General features: G+C 44.1%; 1 protein-coding gene across 21 annotated transcripts in view; it reads left to right on the top strand.

Annotated features, from left to right (window-relative positions):
- TRIM2 (tripartite motif containing 2) overlaps window positions 1-19,583 on the top strand; it is a 169,469-nt gene that overhangs the window by 107,288 nt on the left and 42,598 nt on the right. For 13 of the 21 annotated variants that reach the window (XM_021101489.1, XM_021101488.1, XM_021101494.1 and 10 more), the window contains exons 2-3: window positions 5,774-5,958; window positions 11,848-12,085. In XM_021101489.1, the coding sequence (XP_020957148.1) occupies window positions 5,774-5,958; window positions 11,848-12,085 (423 nt within the window). The remainder of the gene's footprint in view (window positions 1-5,773; window positions 5,959-11,847; window positions 12,086-19,583) is intronic. The other 8 variants (XM_021101498.1, XM_021101491.1, XM_013998059.2 and 5 more) reach the window with 1 other exon arrangement.

Below are 19,583 nucleotides of genomic sequence, written 5' to 3'. Positions count from 1 at the left end.
GTTTGGATAGTTTTCTGATCTAAATGGTATAATTTGGAGTGGGAATATGGTTTTGACTTTAGAATTGCAGACCCAGGCATTTGTCTTTCATTTCATCTCCTCCTATCAAATTCTTCTTTCCCATTTGGTTGTAATTTCCACCAAGTTGTAGGAGATTTGAGAAGGGGAGCCAGGCAAAATACCAGAGATGACATGAGGAAAGAAATGCTGGGACAGGATTTTTCTGTGCCCAAGGATTTTGTTATGTGATGGTTGCATTGTTTTTACCCACACAAGCTGCCTTTAGTTGGCAAGTCCCAACTAATAAGGAATTTATAGGTCAGCCTTCTTTGATTTTTTTATTTCCATGCATATGTGTCCTCAGAGATTTTTTTTTAATTTCCATGCATATGTGTCCTCCATAGTTCTCAATTTCTTTTCCTGCATTTCCAGTGTGTGCAAATATATCACTAAATGTTTACCCTCTGGATCATGGCATGTGTTGCTAAGCATTAGACTGTCACATAGGAAGGCAGGTAACGTCTGATGTCAACTAAAAACATTCACGAGACTGGTAATGACCATACTCTTTATCATGTAATTCAGCAAATGCCACTCTTGTCTGCTTGAGACTGAGTCTATTGCCATGTTATATTTCATTCTTTTAGTCCATTAAAAAAATAAATAAAGCATAGGAATTCCTGTTGTGGTACAGAGGAAAAAAATCTGACTAGTAACCATGAGGTTGCAGGTTCAATCCCTGGCCTCACTCAGTGGGTTAAGCATCCGGTGTTGCTGTGAGCTGTGGTGTAGGTCCCAGACATGGCTCAGATCTGGCATTGCTGTGGCTGTGGTGTAGGCCTGCAGCTGTAGCTCCGGTTCAACCCCTAGCCTGGGAACCTCCAAACCTTTTTAGGGTGTGGCCCTAAAAAGCAAAAAAAAAAAAGTGTCAATCAACATATCTGGGAAACAGAAACAGACTCACAGACAGAGAACAGACCTGGGGTTCCCAATGGATTGGGGAGGGAAGGACTGGGAGTTTGGGATGAGCAGAGGCAAACTAGTATATAGAGGATGGATGAAAAAACAGGAACCTACTGTACAGCACAGGGAACTATATTCACTATCCTGCGCTAAACCATGAAGGAAAAGAATAGGAAAAAGAAGATCCGTACACATACATGTACATACATACACACATATGTAGCTGAGCTTCTTGCTCTACAGCAGAAATAACACAGCGTTGTAAGTCAGCTCTACTTCCATGTGCCTACTGTGTACCAGGCACAAGACTACGGCAGAGCAACCAAACCAAAATCCCTGCCCTTGTGACTCTTGTATCGTCATGAAGGGTGGAGGAGACAATATGCAAAAGAAATACATTGTACACTACATTGTAAAGGGCCTGGTGCTGTGGAGAAAAATAGAGCAAAGACAGCAGCGGCAAGTGCTTGGAGATTGGGGGCTAGTTTCAGCTTTAAACAGAAGGGTCACAAGTTGGGCAGGTGATACTGAGCCAAGGGCTGAAGGGGGCAGTGAACCCCTCTTTAAGCAGTATTTTGGTGCCCACCGACAAGGAACCTCTTTTTTTTTTTTAGCTGCTGACCTGCACCACAGCCACGGCAACGCCAGATCCGAGCCACGTCTGGGACCTACACCACGGCTCATGGCAATGCCAGATCCTTAACCCACTGAGCGAGGCCAGGGATAGAACCTGCATCCTCATGGATACTAGTCAGATTTGTTTCCACTGAGCCACAACAGGAACTCCAAGGAACTTCTTAGAGCTGGTTAATGTCAACATATGACACTAAATCTTAACTATTTATGTAGTTTTAAAATGGCTCTTCCTGCCTTTGCCTCTGTATCATTTCCTTTCTCTTGGCCTTTGGTCAACGTGTCTGGTGATAGTTCCTGCATCCAAAAGCATTTTGGCTCCTGCAGAGACCCAATCCAGCCAGGTGTGTTTTCATGTGTCTCTCTACAGAAATCAGTTTTGCGGATTCCCAGCCAAAGAATGGTTCTTCATTTTTTGGGGGGGAGGGGGAGGGGTGGGGTCTTTTTAGGGCTGTACCTGAGGCATATGAAGGTTCCCAGGCTAGGGGTCCAATTGGAGCTGCAGCTGCTGGCCTACACCACAGCCACAGCAACACCAGATCCAAGCCACATCTGCAACCTACACCACAGCTCACAGCAACGCTGGATCCTTAACCCACTGATCCAGGCCGGGGATCGAACTTGCATCCTCATGGATATCCGTCAGATTCGTTTCCGCTGAGCCATGAAGGGAATTCCCTGGTTCTCTATTCTGAGCTTTATTATCGTGCACTTGTTTCTGCTGGTTCAGTGAGTGAAAAGGATCTTTGATGCTTCAGAACCCAAGATGGGGAAAGAACAGCCAAGAATTTAGATAGTGGTTCCTGCTCTTCTAATCCAGAAGAGCAGACACAGTGGTTGTGCCCCAAGGCTTTGATGAAAGGCTGTCGCATATTCTGTGTCTATTCCTTGCAGCACATTCAGACGGATGGAAGGCTTCCTGCAGCGCTTATTAGCACATTTTCTGCCTCCATTTTCCCCAGCACATTATCCCTTTAGGGGCAGTCAAATTTCTTTCTACTGTAGGCATCCATTCTGTTGAGGGAATGATCATTATCCTGGCAAAGTCTTGGCTGGAGACTCTATGGGGTTGAAAACCTTTCATGTTGACACTGGGAGTCCTGAAAATCCAAATATCTTCAACAGGTCACTTGTGACAGATTGTAATAGCGTCATGATTTTAAATTACTGCTAATGAGAAACTTAATTTACCATGTAAATTAACAATACTAACAAAGACTTACTCTCACCCCCTACAATAATTATCATAAAGTTAGGAGTTCCCATCGTGGCTCAACAAAAATGAATCTGACTAGGAACCATGAGGTTGCAGGTTGGATCCCTGGCCTCACTCAGCAGGTTAAGGATCTGGCTTTGCCGTGAGCTGTGGTGTAGGTCCCAGACGTGGCTCGGATCTGGCGTTGCTGTGGCTGTGGTGTAGGCCGGCAGCTGTAGCTTCAATTTGACCCCTAGCCAGGGAACCTCCATATGCTGTGGGTGCAGCCCTAAAAAATGCAAAAAAAAAAAAAAATTATCATAAAATTAGAGTGAAAATTAGAATGAAATGTTTTTATTTCCAATTTGGAAGATAAAAAATGTCATCCTAGGAAGTTTCATTTAGTCAACATTTATCATTTAATTGAAACAAATATTTTTTTCCTTGCCCCAAATCCAACATTTTAAGGTTTAAAAAAAGAGTAAAATACAATGTGATGTTTTCTCTCTGCTTGTTTCAATACTCAGAGTGACTGATTATTTCAAAGGGTAATATGAACATTTTCAAAAGCTATTCAAAATAAAATTCTGTTTAACTGATTTCAGCAAAAAAGTTCAATATGATTTTTTTTAAAATATGGAATGAGTCAGTAATTCGTGTGTCGTTCTTGCTCAGGGACCAAATCAACCTTCCAGGTCTGGAATCCATTGTTCCATCGTTGGTACTCTGGGTTTTTTTTTGTCTTTTTGCTTGTTTTTTGTTTTTTTAAAGGCTGCATTTGCAGCAAGCATATGGAAGTTCCCAGGCTAGAGGTCAAATAAGAGCGGCAGCTGCAGGCCTACACCTCAACCACAGCAATGCCAGATCTGAGCTGCATCTGTATTCTAGGCCACAGCAATGCCAGATCTTTAACCTACTGAGTGGGGCCAGGTATCAAACCTGCATCTTCATGGATACTAGCTGGGTTCTTAACCCGATGAGCCACAGTGGGAACTCTCTCTCTAATGTTTTATCAGTCACATACACACACACAGCAGGGCGCCTGTAAAGTGTTACACCTGCTTAAGAGTAGGTATCATCAACTTATCAGATGAGATAGAAAACTTGAAATCTGATTCACCAATGTTACTGGTTGACCTTGGGCCCATCATTTAAACCCTCAGCTTTGGTTTCCTTATTGTAAAGCTAGACAAATGCATTCCCTCCCTGTGGAAGGATGTCTTAGGGATGAAGTCTTAGGGATGCAATTAAAGAAAAGCGGATGACGTGCCAACATATTGAGCTCCTGAGAGAAGAGCTACGTTTCATCCAATTGGTGGATATCATTCTCTATTCAGTTTCTTTTGGGAGACATTCTATGAAAGTCTAGCAGATAATACCAGCTAATTAGATATGTCACACCTACACTCTTTCACTAATACAGTGAGTTCTTTTTGAACGTGACATCCTGGTACAGCAGGTGCTTTCACAAGCTCGATCTGTTTATGAATCAGCCTTTTTAAAGAACTTACCTAGAAGGCATAGAGTTGGAAAATGGATGTGTCATGTTTGTAACCATACTCAAATATGTGTAAATAGTAGAATTTTCTAGATAAAAGTTGACATACTTTTTAAAAAGTCGTGGGGAGAGTGAAGAGCCATCATTTATATTTGGAAAAGAGTTTTTCCTTTAGAAAGAATAAGTAGATTGATTCTATAAACACAAGTTCCAGGCCAAGTTCAAAATGTATAAACCAAGCTTCCATCGCACAGCTTTCTTTAAACACAAGGTCGAGGGAGGTGAGGTGCTCCAGGGGCTGAAAGGTCATGGGTTTGCATTCTGACAAACTTATTAACTGAGCTTCAGTTTTAAAAGATCTGTAACAATGGGAATTGGGAGTTCCCGTTGTGGCTCAGCGCTAATGAACCTGACTAAGATCCATGAGGATGAGGGTTCGATCCCTGGCCTTGCTTAGTGGGTTAAGGATTTGGTGTTGCCATGATTAGACTCCTAGTCTGGGAACTTCCATGTGCCATGCCTGCATCCCTAAAAAAAGCAAAAAAAAAAAAAAAAAAAAAAGGTGACTTATTTTGGGGTGGCATATTTTGACCCCCTTCAAGTATAATAGTTTGAGAAAACATATTCCTAACGAGACTATTCTATTCAATGTATGCTATAATAAGACTATATGCTAAAAAAATTATAAATATCATGTAATCAATATCTATTATATTACAAATATATTACATATCTTAAATATAATGCATATATGTAAAATATAAACACCTATTATATCATAAGAAGACTCTAAATATCTATTCAGATATAGTTGTGGCTAAAGGCATGAACAGGCAGTAACTTTGTAAGTTGTTTTTTTAATACTTTATTTTTTATTTTTTTATTTTTAAATACTCAATGAATTTTATTACATTTATAGTTGTGCAACAATCATCACAACCAAATTTTATAGCATTTCCATCCCAAACCCTCAGTGAATCCCCCCACCCCCCAACCTGTCTCTTTTGGAAATCATAAGTTTTTCAATGTCTGTGAGTCAGTATCTGTTCTGCAAGGAAGTTCATTGTGTCCTTTTTTTAGATTCCACATGTCAGTGGAAGCATTTGATGTTGATGTCTCATTGTCTGACCAGCTTCACTTAGCATGATAATTTCTAGGTCCATCCATGTTGCTGCAGATGCCATTGGCAATAGCTTTGTTAAGTATTCATCCTGCAGCTGCCCCTGCTTCGAAACTCAGCAAGCTATGACCTTGTACAACATACCATCTTCCAGTTTGTTTTCTTTGTTTGCGTGGCAAACGTGTGGCTTTGATTGAATTACAAAACCAGGCCCTTCACTGTACACCGTCTATATGATGAGGGTTGGTTATGGTCCTTCTGAGGTCATGGACATGGAATTCTCCCTGTGCCTCTAGCGAATGTCAGTGATGATTTGCAGCTACAGGTTGTCACGTTTTTCCATTTTGGTTTTTCTGTCTGACAGCAGCACCGTGCAGGGTCAAAGACAGCCGGCCCCCCATGTCAGTGGTCTAGGATGGCCAGTGAAGCCACCAACATCCCAAGTCCTGTGGTGCGCCAGATTGACAAGCAGTTTCTGATTTGCAGTATATGCCTGGAAAGATACAAGAATCCCAAGGTTCTCCCCTGTCTGCACACTTTCTGCGAGAGGTAAGCCTCCTTTGTGCTCAGAGATGGGAGCTTCACAGACTCACCTCCTCTAAGCTGCCGAAGGGTTCTTTCCAGAATTCTCCAGTTACCTGTGGGAGACAATACACGTTTTGTGCTTCTGATAACCATCCAGAAACATAATCATGAGCTGCCAAGAATTTACTTTATTTCCTAAAAGCTATAAGCGGGAGGGAACGGTCCAATAGCTATTGATTTATTTCCCCAGGAGATGGGGCATAAAATATTTTAAGATGCAAAATTTTTCAAAATGTTCCCTTTGGTTATTTGTGAAACAATTTTTGCCAACCATAGCATTCCTCATAGAGGATCTTTGGTGAGGGCCAGTTAAAAATCTTATTTTCTCCTGCATAACAAATCAGGTAAAACACCTGCATATATAAGGAGTTAATTGAAAGGAGAGAGCTTTTCTCCAAAGATACCTCAGAAAACACATACTGGTGGCACATTTGAACATTAGGATGTTTCAGATGAAGGAAAAAAAAAGTATATATATATGGGGTGTTCCTATTGTGGCTCAGTGGTAATTAACCTGACTAGTATCCATGAGGACTCGGGTTCAGTCCCTGTCCTGGCTCAGTGGGTTAAAGGATCCAGCACTGCCGTGAGCTGTGGTGTAGGTCGCAGACGTGGCTCGGATCTGGTGTTGTTGTGGCTGTGGCATAGGCCAGCAGCTGCAGCTCTCATTAGATCCCTAGCCTGGGAACCTCCATATGCTGTGGGTATGGCCCTAAAAAGACAAAAAAAATTATATATATATATGAAATAATTATAAATTTTCTGAATATACAATTTGCTACCTATGAAAAACTTTTTAAAAAAATTTTTTTTAATTTTTTTTTACGGCTGAACCTGTGGCATATGGAAGTTCCCGGGCCAGGGTTCAAATCAGCTGCTGCTGCCAGCCACAGCCACAGCCACAGCAACACCAGATCTGAGCCGCATCTGTGACCTACACCACAGCTTGCGGCAACGCCAGATCCTCAACCCACTGAGCGAGGCAAGAGACTGAACCTCCATCCTCACAGATACTACTTTGGTTCTTAACCTGCTGAGCCACAATGGGAACTCCTCAAACTTCTCTCTTTTTTTTTTAATCTCTCTTTTCTTTCTTCTTCCCTTTTTTTTTTTTTTTTTCCTTTTTTCAGCTGCACTTGGGGCATATGGAAATTCCCAGGCCAGGGATTGAATCCCAGCCTCAGCTGCAACCTACACCACAGCTCTGGCAACTCCAGATCCTTAACCCACTGCACCACAGCAGGAACTCCTCCAGTGACTTCAAATCAATGCTAATTACATGTACCATCCAGTTTAACATACATCTGTTATCTGTCTGAATGTGCTTTGAGTTGATTTACTTTGGAAGGTCTGAAAGGCAACAGAATAACCACATCCTTGGTGGTGATGGATGGCTGGAGAAGGTGGATTTGCTACTTGTGGTTGTAGTGTTGTGTTTCTTTGTTTTGAGGTGTGTGAGTGTGCTTGTATGTACAGTTTTTTGTTTCAAGTGGTATATGAGACCCTGATACTTTATACTTCATTCATTTTACACCTGCCTTAAGTACTGTATAATTTACATTCTCAAAATGCTAAATAGAGAGTGATTTTTCACTCGTCACTCAGGGGCTGTAGCCAAAATATGAACGCCAGCTAATTGTCCGCGCATCCTCGGGCTCATGTAGTAAGATCATTCTTTGATGTGCACTAGTCGGCACAGCCTGGTGCTCTAGAGCCACTCAGCGTGAGCTTGGCAGAGCTGCCCCGTACCCCAGTGTTCAGTGCCTGGTCGGCCTGTTTTTGGCCCCATTTCCTGGCTCTGACAGGTGAGAAGCAGAACTTCTGGGCTGCCTTGGGTTTCCCACTGCCCTCTCAATTAGGTCTAGCCCAACCCACTTCCCCTCCCCATCCAATAGCTGGTGCTGGAGATTTTCCAGATCCTATGGCAACAAGTCCCTGTGGGATGCTATGTGTTGACATTGTTTTAGCATCGTGTGCATTGAACTTCTTTCTTTTGTTTTTCTGCCATATCCAAGGCATATGGAAGTTCCTGGGCCAGGGATCAAAACTGAGCCACAGCTGCAGCAACACCAGGTCCTTCACCCACTGGGCCACAGCCAGAACTCCTGAACTTGTTTTCTTCTGAAGGTGCTGGCCATTTCCTTTAAAATAGGAAAATTTGGGGAGTTCCCGTTGTGGCTCAGTGTTTAATGAATCCTACTAGGAACTATGGGCTTGTGCGTTCAATCCCTGGCTTTGCTCAGTGGGTTAAGGATCCAGCATTGCCGTGAGCTGTGGTGTAGGTCACAGACACAACTTGGATCCTGAGTTGCTGTGGCTGTGGTGTAGGCTGGTGGCTGTGGCTCCGATTCTGTCCCTGGCCTGGGAGCTTCCATGTGCCACATGTGTGGCCCTGAGAAGCAAAAAAAAAAAAAAAAAAAAAAAAAAAAAGACAAAATATCACCAGCAGGGGGGCTTGGAAGAGAAACACAGCCCCTGGCCTCATGACGCTTACAGCCTAGTGGAGGAGCCAGTCAGTAACCACCTAATCCCTCTGATTGATGTGAAATTAAAGCAGTGACAAGGGCTACACATTAGAAGGACACAAGCGGCCCCATTAGAGGGGAATCGGCTGTCATCAGGGAAGCGTTCCTGAAGAAGTGATGATTAGGCAGAAATCCCAACAACGAATCAGAATTGGAGTTTCCCTTGTGGCACAGCGGGTTACAAACCTGACTAGTATCCGTGAGGACACAGGTTCCATCCCTAGCCTCTCTCAGTGGGTCAGGCATCTGGTGTTGCCATGAGCTGTGGTGTAGGTCGCAGATGCAGCTTGGGTCCGACGTTGCTGTGACTGTGGTGTAGGCTGGCAGCTGCAGCTCTGACTCAACCTCCTAGTCTGGGAACTTCCATATGCAGCCCTAAAAAAGCGAAAAAAAGAAAAAGAAAAGAAAGAAAGAATTAATTTAGCATAGGGGAGTGAGCAGAAGAAAAGAATGTCATCTATTAGCAAAGGTGTAGCGTGACAGGGACCACGAGACTTTGGAAGGATTGAAATAAGCCCTGTGTGGCAGATGTGCAGCAAATGAGGGGAAAAGACAGAAAACATGTAGGTGCCGATCCCAGACATTCATGATCCATATCACCACATGCAGGTTCTTGCTTGCACTGTAAGTGGAGGCAGCCGTGGCAGCGTTTCATCTTAGCTGTGAGGAGGAAGGAGATTTATAGGGTCAGCTTTGAGTGTGGGGGATGCCTCTCTGGTTGCCATAAGGAGAAGGGTGAGGAGGTTCAAGGCGGCTGATGGTGAACCAGGGGTAGGGCTACTCGGAAATCTAAGCCAGAGTGGTGTGATGCAGAGCCGGAGACCTGGGCACGCTGGAAAGACATTTAAGAATTTCCAGGCATTGGTGGTGGGTTGCCGTGGACTGTGAAGGCCTATCAGGGAATTACTGTTTACAAACTGCTCCAGGAGTTCTGTCGTGGCTCAGTGGGTTAAGGACCCGACATCGTCTCTGTGAGGATGCGGTTTGATCCCTGGCCTCGCTCAGTGGGTTAAAGATCCCACGTTACTGCAAGCTGCTGTGTAGGTCACAGACGTGGCTCCGATTCAACCCCTGACTGAGGAGCCTCCATATGCCGAAGGTGCAGTGATAAAAAGAAAAAAACAAAATAAAATAAAATAATCTGCTTCTAATAAAGAAAAACAGACTCAGATCTTCGGCTTAGATCTAGCATTGCTGTGGCTGTGGCATAGGCCTGCAGCTGCAGCTCTAATTTGACCCTTGGCCCGGGAACTTCCATATGCTGCAGGTGCGGCTGTAAAACAGAAAAAGAAGGAGCAAGTCCTAGTTCTGGATTGCTTAGATGACCAAGGTGCTGTTCATTGAGACAGGCGGAGACACAGTTTGCAGGAAGATCATGGGTTTGGTTTTGGACATGGGGAGTTCTAGAACCTGCAGGGCATCTAAGAGATGTCAAGAGAGCAGTTGGTGTACAGATATGCGGCTCAGAGGAGACCTGAAATATAAACATGGAGTGGGGTACTTTATGTACTAAATATAATATCCCAGAGAGAGAAGAGGGCTTACAATAAGCCTTGATTAACTCCAAACTATACTGACTCAGTAGAAAAGTTAGAGCAGGCAGAAGGAGAACCAGGTGGATGGCGTCATACGCCAGGAAAGATCAAGTTTCCATGAAGCCAAGGGTTTGATCCCTGGCCCCGCTCAGTGGGTTAAAGATCCATTGTTGCCATGAGCTGTGGTGTAAGTTGCAGACCTGGCTCAGATCTGGCGTTGCTGTGGCTGTGGCTTAGGCCGGAAGCTGCAGCTCCAATTAGTTCCCTGGCCTGGGAACCTCCATACATGCCACAGGTGCAGCCCTAAAAAGATTCAAAAAAAAAAGAAGAAGAAAGAAAGAAAGAAAAGGAGGGGTGGGGAGGCAGAGGTCAGGCTTGATGAATGCCGCTGAGAAGTCTAGTCTAGTTCTAGACAGTTGAAACATGTCTGTTAGATTTAGATGTCACTAGTGACCTTAGCTTGCTAAACTGTTTCATCTCTAGCTTTGGCTCAGTGCTCTCTGCTTGTGTGACATTGGGAAGGTCAGTTAACCTCATATCTTACCCCATCTTCAAGATAGAAGAAATGGGGTGAAATCAGAGGTTTTCAGATTCTGCTTGTCGGAGATACTGGGGAACATTGTACAGCATGGTTATGTTGAGCATATATTCTGGTGCCGAATTGTCTGGTTTTGAACTCTTGCTGTGCCCTTGCCTGCCCAAATCCCTCCTGTGTCTCCACAAATGCTTAAAAGGGGTCATGAGATTATCAGAAGTACAGAAGACCCTCAAACAACATGAGTGTGAACTGCACGGGTTTACTTACATATGGATTTTTTTCCAATAGTAGGGACCACAGGATCAGCACCATCATCCCTGGTTGGGTCAATCTGCAGATGCTTAGGGGCCAGTTAACGGGGGACTGGCTGTGAGTTGTACATGGATTTTCTGTCAAAGGGTCAGCACCTCTAACTTCCCCACTGTTCCAGAGTCAACTGTACTCTGAATTTAGCGAGCAGTACGTCTGTCATTATTAGCCATGTGTTTCGCTCATTAAATGAATTAAGTTGATGGCTCTTCACGAGAGGCAGGAAGAGAGCGTGTCAGTGAGACCAAATGTCCCATCCCTATTTCTTTTTGGTGTTTGTTTTCTTTGGCTGTGCCACTGCATGCGAAAGTTCAGGGGCCAGGGATCAAACCCAAGCCCCAGTAGCGACGACATCAAATTCTTAACCTACTGAGCTCCCAAGCACTTCCATCCCATCCCTGTTTCAAACAACCCATTTCCACTTTGATGCATTTTTAACATCAGAGATGACCTTAGGATTTTGTGTGTAAGGAGAGTCTGCATGCTAACCCAAAGAAAGGTGACATGATTCTCCCAGTTTGTACAAGAGTGCACAAGTTCATGACTGTCTTACTAGAGAGTCTAGGCCAAGGCTTCTCACCCTTAAAGGTGCATACACATTGCCTAGGACTCTGATTCCTTAAGCCTGGAGTGCGTCCTGCGATCCTGGGGTTCTTCCAGGCTCCCCTTTGAGGCCGGAGAGGCTTAACTGGACTACACTTTGTTTGTGCGGCTAAGCTCCAGGAAACACTCCATGAAGTCAATGATTCCTCGAGCAGAATCATTTGCCTGCTCAGTTAACAGGTCCGATGTGAAGTTAACCTGTTGCGTTGAGAAGCAATCTTTTCCTAGTGAGGGAGCACACAAGGGACGTTTATGCGAAGTAGCCACGTAGTCCAGGAGACCCTGGATGGTACCCACCCCACGAGCCCTGTTAATGACAGCCCTGCTTCTGCTCCCGCAACAGGTGCCTACAGAACTACATCCCCGCCTACAGCTTAACCCTCTCCTGTCCGGTGTGCCGCCAGACCTCCATCCTGCCCGAGAAGGGGGTGGCCGCGCTCCAGAACAACTTCTTCATCACGAACCTGATGGATGTGCTTCAGCGAACTCCTGGCAGCAACGCCGAGGAGTCCTCTATTCTGGAGACAGTCACCGCTGTGGCTGCAGGAAAGCCTCTGTCTTGCCCAAACCACGATGGGAATGTAAGTGAGCGGGTCGCAGGCTTTGCCTGGCTGCATGGCTGCCTGATTTGGGGAGGCTTTGGGCAATCGGAGGTTATCCACTAACATAGAGCTCCTCCTGGAAGAGGAGTGACTAAAAACACCGTGTACCCATCCTCAGACTGGTGCACCTGCTTCCTTTCTCTGCCCAAATCTATTTCAATAGTGAGATCAATCTTCAGTGTGTCCACTGAGCACAAATTGTGGGTTTCCCCAGGAGAGCACACCCACAACTCTTTGTAAGCTGGGCATACTTTGACCCACATACACATCTGTGTAATAAATGATGGATAAAGATTTAATAATAGATAAGTTCTTCAAATTAACATTGATTTTAAAATGTTAATTAGTGACCATTTTCGGGGGGGGTTGGGGTTGTTTTTTTGTTTTGTTTTTTTTCTTTTATGGCCATACCTGCAGCATATGAGAGTTCCCAGGCTAGGGGTCAAATCAGAGCAACAGCCACCAGCCTGTGCCACAGCCACAGCAACTCGGGATCTGATCTCATCTACAACCTACACCACAGCTCACGGCAATGCCAGATCTTTAACACACTGAGCGAGGCCAGGGATCAAACCCTCACCCGCATGGATACTAGTTGGGTTTGCTACTGCTGAGCCAGTACGGGAACTCTGGGACTCACATTCTAAATACTAGTCTGTGAAAGCATTTCTATCAGGTACTTGAGTTCTCCTAAAGTGCAGTCCGGGCACGGGGCTCTCTGGAGATCTGACTTGAGAGGGGAGTACATTTGTAGAAACATCTCGAGATCTACTTACACACTGGTCCAATTTTGGGTTGTAAAGGACAATTAGAATGAGAAACAAGGGCAACTGAAAAGATGACATTAATAAGGAAAGGCAAGAGTGTGGTGAAATTTGGGCAAGAGCTTGTAGCTCAGTGTAGCTAAAGCATAGAGACGGGGCAGTGATGGAAATAGGGATGGATGAGTCCAGAAAGATAGAGGGGAGAAATTGTCATGAGCTGAGTGTCATCAAGGAAAAGTTCCCACAAGCAGCGAGTTTAAACAGGGAGTTCCCATCAGGACTCAGTGGTTGACAAGCCCAGCTAGTATCCATGAAGACACAGGTTCGATCCCTGGCCTCGCTCAGTGGGTTAAGGATCCAGCATTGACGTGAGCTGTGGTGTAGGTCACAGACGAGGCTTGGATCTAGCGTTGCTGTGGCTCTGGCGTAGGCCGGCAGCTACAGCTCCGATTCAGCTCCTAGCCTGGGAACCTCCATATGCCTTGGGTGTGGCCCTAAAAAGACAAAAAAACAAAAACCCTCCTTTTAAACAGGAGGTAGGTATTTTAGTGGCATTTTGGAGGGATAGAGTAGCCGAGACTGGAGGCTGCAATACCAGCTCTGAATTTAGTATTGAGTTGTCCAACTGAGAGGTGATAGAAGGGGTAGAACAAAAGCAACATCAATGAACTTGGAAAAGGAAAGATGGATTTCAGAGAAAAGAGCACTATTTCATTTGAGACTCTGCCTCCCCAGAATAAAAGGCATATACTAAAATCTATTCAACAAAGCTATTAAGACTGTGAGAATTTGAGCAATTCAAATGGATCATATTCATAGATCATTAAAAAAAAAAATCACTGTATTTTCCCATTGTGTAGACCAAGTTCCTACACCACAAGGCAATAAAATTACATTAGTAACATATGTTAGGGAAGAAACCCCAAATTTTTTTAGAAAGGTTATAGTTATTCAGTCAAAGAAGAAATAGCAAAATGTGACTATTTACAAAATATTGAAAGTGGAAACTTTATTAAATGTATAAGATAAAGTCATATCTACAGTCAGGAAATTTTATAGGTTTAAATAGTCTTTTTTATTCAAAAACTTCATTTCAGGAAGTTAGAAACAGAACAACAAAATAAACGTATGGAACATAAACGAAAGAAAAGAATAAAGATAACCTTAGAGAATTTGAAAATACTGAAACCATTGAGTTGATGAATAAATACAAGAGCTGAATTTTTTTTTTTTTTGTCTTTTTTGTTTTTTGTCTTTTTTGTTTTTTGTTGTTGTTGTTGCTATTTCTTGGGCTGCTCCCGCGGCATATGGAGGTTCCCAGGCTAGGGGTCGAATCTGAGCTGTAGCCACCGGCCTACGCCAGAGCCACAGCAACGCAGGATCCGAGCCGCATCTGCAACCTACACCACAGCTCACGGCAACCCCGGATCGTTAACCCACTGAGCAAGGGGCAGGGACCGAACCCGCAACCTCATGGTTCCTAGTCAGATTCGTTAACCACTGCGCCACGATGGGAACTCCTGAATTTTTTTAATTAAAGAAATAATCTGACATCTGATAAAGCAACAAAGGGTAAATATAAACAAATCAAATTAGGACTAATAAAGAGATATCAGTACAGACTTAAAAGATTTTAAAATTAGTAAAACAATTATCTGTGCTAAAGGCTAATATATTGAAAGTTTGAATGAAATGAATGATTAATCTAGGAAACTTACAAATGATCAAGAGGGAGTTCCTGTCATGGCTCAGTGGTTAATGAACCTAACATCCATGAGGACGAGGTTCAATCCCTGGCCTCACTCAGTGGGTTAAGAATCTGGCATTGCCATGAGCTGCGAGGTAGGTCGCAGACGCCGCTCAGATCCCGTGTTGCTGTGGCTGCGGTGTAGGTCTGCAGCTACATCCTATTCAACCCCTAGCCTGGGAACCTCCACATGCCGCCAGTGCGGCCCTAAAAGATCAAAAAAAAAAAAAAAAAAAATCTAGAAAACCCAAGTAGGCCTAAAATCTTGGATGAAACTGGTGAAAGTTATTTTAAAACCAAATGCCTTCAAACCTGTATAAAACATATATGATTCATAGTATGTTTACTTCTGGATCATAAGAAAAGAAAGGAAGCTCTCCAATTCACCTATGATATACCCATAATGCTGACACCAAAATCTATTGGAGACTGAACAAGAAAACTAGGAATCATTCGCTTTATAAAAGTAGCTGTAAAATTCTTACTTAAAATACCCCAGGAGTTCCCTGGCGGCCTAGTGGTTAAAGATTCAGCATTGTCACTGCTGTGGCTCAGGTTCAATTCCTGGCCCAGGAACTTCTGCATGCTACTGGTATGGTCAACCCCCCCGACCCCTGCAAAAAAAAAAAAAAAAAACAGGAGTTCCCACTATGGCACAACAGGATTGGCAGTGTCTCTGGAGCTCTGGGGTGCAAGTTGAATTCCCGGCCCAGCACAGCTCGGATCTGATCCCTGGTCCAGAAACTCCATATGCTAGGAGTGGGGGCAGCCAAAAAAGAAAAGAAAAAGAAAAAACAAAAACATCAAATTTTTACATGGTAAAAGTAAGAGCACTTACTAATTAAGAAAAATATGGATATCACAAAAGAACATGAGCATCGAACTTAAAGAATTCACAGGAGATAAATAAAAGGCCAATGATGATAGGTGGAAAAACTAAGAAACTTCACAGAGAATTCCTGAAGCTTTCTTGAGCTTTCCTGGGCAGCTCACACTCTTGGGTGCCACAGGCTACTAAGGAGAAACACTCTCATAGATGCTAATTCCAGCAAACTTAAAGAAGCCTTTAGGTTAAAACTCTCCCTTCTCTCTCTGCCAAACCTAGCACATCAAATCACATTAAACATTAATTCTGTCTCAAGAGTTGGAGCCTCTTTTAGGTGAATGAAGCCATTTAAAGGGTGTTCTGAGCACTTTCTCTAGGCTGGGTCCTTATGATTCTCAGCAATCACCAAATTTATAAGCCAGCAAGAGGCCTTGGAGGACGAACCGCCTGTCAAGAGTCATTCATTCTGTTGTTCCATCACAGACTCTAGGATTTCACTGCTGTTGCTCTGAAACAGCAATCCTCATTGCATATTCAAGCCAAATGCACGCAATAGTACAGCTAATGGCTGTAGTTAATTGCCATGGGTAAATCTTTAAAAACAATTCAAGCGTCTGAAGGTTAATAAAATCGAGTAATTAACAATAAAGCAGGATGTTGCTGCTGTCAACTGCCTGGTGCTGATTCTCGTATGTGGGTGAGAGCCTGTCATTTACTTTAAGTGCTGAGACACTGTCTGTCTTCTCATTAACTGCTGTGGCTGCATTGTTCAAATACAGAGAAAAGGGGGAATAATGATCAGTGATTTATGAGGGTCTTTGCCACTGAAAGCAGACATTTGAGCTCAGGCCTCAAAGTCCCAGAACACAAGGGATCATTAAGCCCCATTGCTGAGGCGTTAAGAGGTGCAAAGGAGAGATCCTCGTTTAGAATGGCCTGCCATTAATCAGTCCCCATTTCCGGAAGCCTCAGGGTTGGCTGCAGGGCCCTGACCATCCTTTTCAGCACATTAGTAATGCATACAGCCCTGCCAGCTTCTCTTGAACACAGATGGTGATGGCCTGTCAACCTTAAGCTCCTCCTGGCCTCTGGCCGCCCCCATCCCAGGGAGCAGCAGCATCATCTTCATCCAGGAGGGATGCGGTCAGCCCAGTTGTCGAAAACCTCACGCAATTAAGTCTCAGCTTGAGTCAAAGCTGTCAGAACCTGGGCACAGGCATTTGAGAATGATTAGTTGTTGACACCTCAGAACCATTTCAGGGCCTTGACTCCCCAAGAAACAGGATACAGAACCAGACACCATTACCAGGTCTGCTGCTAACTCTTCAAAGGTGCAATCAGTTTTTGTTTGTTTGTCTTCTTTTTTTTTTTTTTTTTTGTCTTTTTTTGCTATTTCTTTGGGCCCATCCCTCGGCATATGGAGGTTCCCAGGCTAGGGGTCTAATCGGAGCTGTAGCCACCGGCCTACACCAGAGCCACAGCAACGCGGGATCCGAGCCGCGTCTGCAACCTACACCACAGCTCACGGCAACGCCGGATCGTTAACCCACTGAGCAAGGGCAGGGACTGAACCCGCAACCTCATGGTTCCTAGTCGGATTTGTTAACCACTGCGCCACGACGGGAACTCCTGTTTGTTTGTCTTTTAAAGGCATGTGGAAGTTCCCAGGCTAGGGGTCGAATTGGAGCTACAGTTGCTGGCCTACACCACAGCCACAGCAACGTGGGATCCGAGCCACGTCTGTGACCTACAGCACAGCTCATGGCAATGCCAGATCACCGAACCCCTGATTGAGGCCAGGGATCAAACCCTCATCCTCATAAATAACTAGTAGGATTTGTTTCCGCTGAGCCATGACAGGAACTCCCCAGTTTTGTTTTGTTTTTTTAATTGAGGTAAAAATCATGTAATATAACAGTCAACATTTTAACCATTTTTTGTTGTTGTTGTTGTTGTTGTTGTTGTTATTGTTGTTGCTATTTCTTGGGCCGCTCCCTCGGCATTATTGTTGTTGTTGTTGCTATTTCTTGGGCCGCTCCCGCGGCATATGGAGGTTCCCAGGCTAGGGGTTGAATCGGAGCTGTAGCCACCGGCCTACGCCAGAGCCACAGCAACGCGGGATCCGAGCCGCGTCTGCAACCTACACCACAGCTCACGGCAACGCCGGATCGTTAACCCACTGAGCAAGGGCAGGGACCGAACCCGCAACCTCATGGTTCCTAGTCAGATTCGTTAACCATTGCGCCACGACGGGAACTCCCCATTTTAACCATTTTAAAGTGTACAATTCAATGGCATTTAGTATGTTTCAAAGGTTGTGCAAATATCACCACTGTCTAATTCCAGAAGTTTTTTTATTGTCCTCCAAAGTGACTCCATACCTATTAAGCTCCTCGTCCCTCCCCGCCACCCTAGCTCTGGGCATCTTCCAGCTTGCTCTCTGTCTCTATGGATTTATCCATTTTGAACATTTCACATAAATGGAACCCTATGATATGTGATGTTCTGAGTCTGGCTTCTATCACTCAGAATAATGTTTTCCAGGTTCATCTCTATTGTACCATCTATAGGAGAACTTCGTTCCTTTTTATGGCTAAATAATATTCCACGATCCGGATATATTGCAACTGGTTGATCCCTTCATAAGTTGATGGATATTTGGGTTGTTTTTACTTTTTTTTTTTTTTTTTTTGGCCACACCCGTGGCATATGAAAATTCCCAGGCCAGGGACTGAACCCAAGCCATGGCAGCAGTCCACACTGTGTCAGTGACAACACCAGATCCATAACCCACTGTGCCACAAGAAAACTGTTTCCACTTTTGGCTATTATGAATAATGCTGCTGTGAACACTCATGTGCAGTTGTTGTGTAGACAGATGTTTTCAGTTCTCTTAGGTGCATACCTAGGAGAAGATTTGCTGGGTCATATGGTAATGTGTAATGAGGAATGCTAGCTGTTTTCACAGCAGCTATGCCATTTTAAATTCCCACCAGCAAAGGATGAGAATTCTGATTTTTCCACATTCTCACCAACACTTGTTATTACCTGATTTTTTGAGTCTAGCCATCCTGGTTGATGTGAAGGGGAGCAGGGGGACCAAGTCTGTGGTATGTGAAGTTCCTGGGCCAGGGATCTTCATACAACCCAAGCCACTTGCAGTGACATCACCGCATCCCTAACCCACCATGCCACAGGAGAACTCCCTCATTGTGGTTTTGATTTGCATTTTCCTAGTGACGAATAACAGAGAACGTGTTTTCCTGTAGAAATTGGCCATGTGTTTATCTTCTTTGAAGAACTGTCTATTCGATTCCTTTGACAATTTTTGAATTGGATTCTCCTTGAGTTGGAGGGGTTCCTTCTATGTTCTGGATACTACATCCTAATCAGATGTATAACTAAAAATACTTTTCCCGTTCCTTTTACTCTCCTGGTACTGCTCTTTGCACAAGTTTTTCATTGGATGAAGTTCAAGTTATCTATTTTTCCTTTTTTGCCTGTGTTTCTTGTGTCATATCTAGGAATCTATGGCCAAATCCGAGGTCATGAAGATTTACCCTTATGTTTTTCTCCTAGGGTTTTTATAGTTTTACTGCTCATATGTAGGTTATTAATCTGTTTTGTTTGTTTTTTTCTTTTTAGGGCCATACCCACAGCATATGGAAGTTCCCAGGCAAGGGGTTGAACCAGAGCTACAGCTGCCAGCCTACATACACCACAGCCACAGCAACCGCAGGATCCAAGCCAAGCCTGCAAGCTACACCACAGCTCACGGCAACACCAGATCCCTGACCCGTTGAACAAGGCCAGGGATCAAACCCGAATCCTCGTGGATTCTAGTCGGATTTCCACTGCACCATGAAGGGACCTCCCTAATCTGTTTTGAGTTAATGTTTGTGTATGGAGTGAGATAAGGATTCACCTTTGTTCTCTTACAAGTACATATCCAGTGGCCTAGACATCATTTGTTGAAAAGACTCATTTCCCCCATTGAGTGGTCTAGGCACCTTTGTCAAAAATCAGTTGACTACAAATGTGTGATTTCTGGACTCTCCACTCTATTCCATTGATCTATATTCCTTTCCTTCTCCTGCCAAGACACAAATTTTGATGACTTTAGCTTGGTGGTAAGTTTCA

The sequence above is a fragment of the Sus scrofa genome, chromosome 8, assembly GCF_000003025.6.
Source record: "Sus scrofa isolate TJ Tabasco breed Duroc chromosome 8, Sscrofa11.1, whole genome shotgun sequence".
NCBI classification, from domain to species: domain Eukaryota; kingdom Metazoa; phylum Chordata; class Mammalia; order Artiodactyla; family Suidae; genus Sus; species Sus scrofa.
The sequence above is the reverse complement of the archived record's forward strand: the minus strand, read 5'-3'. Positions and strand labels throughout refer to the sequence as shown.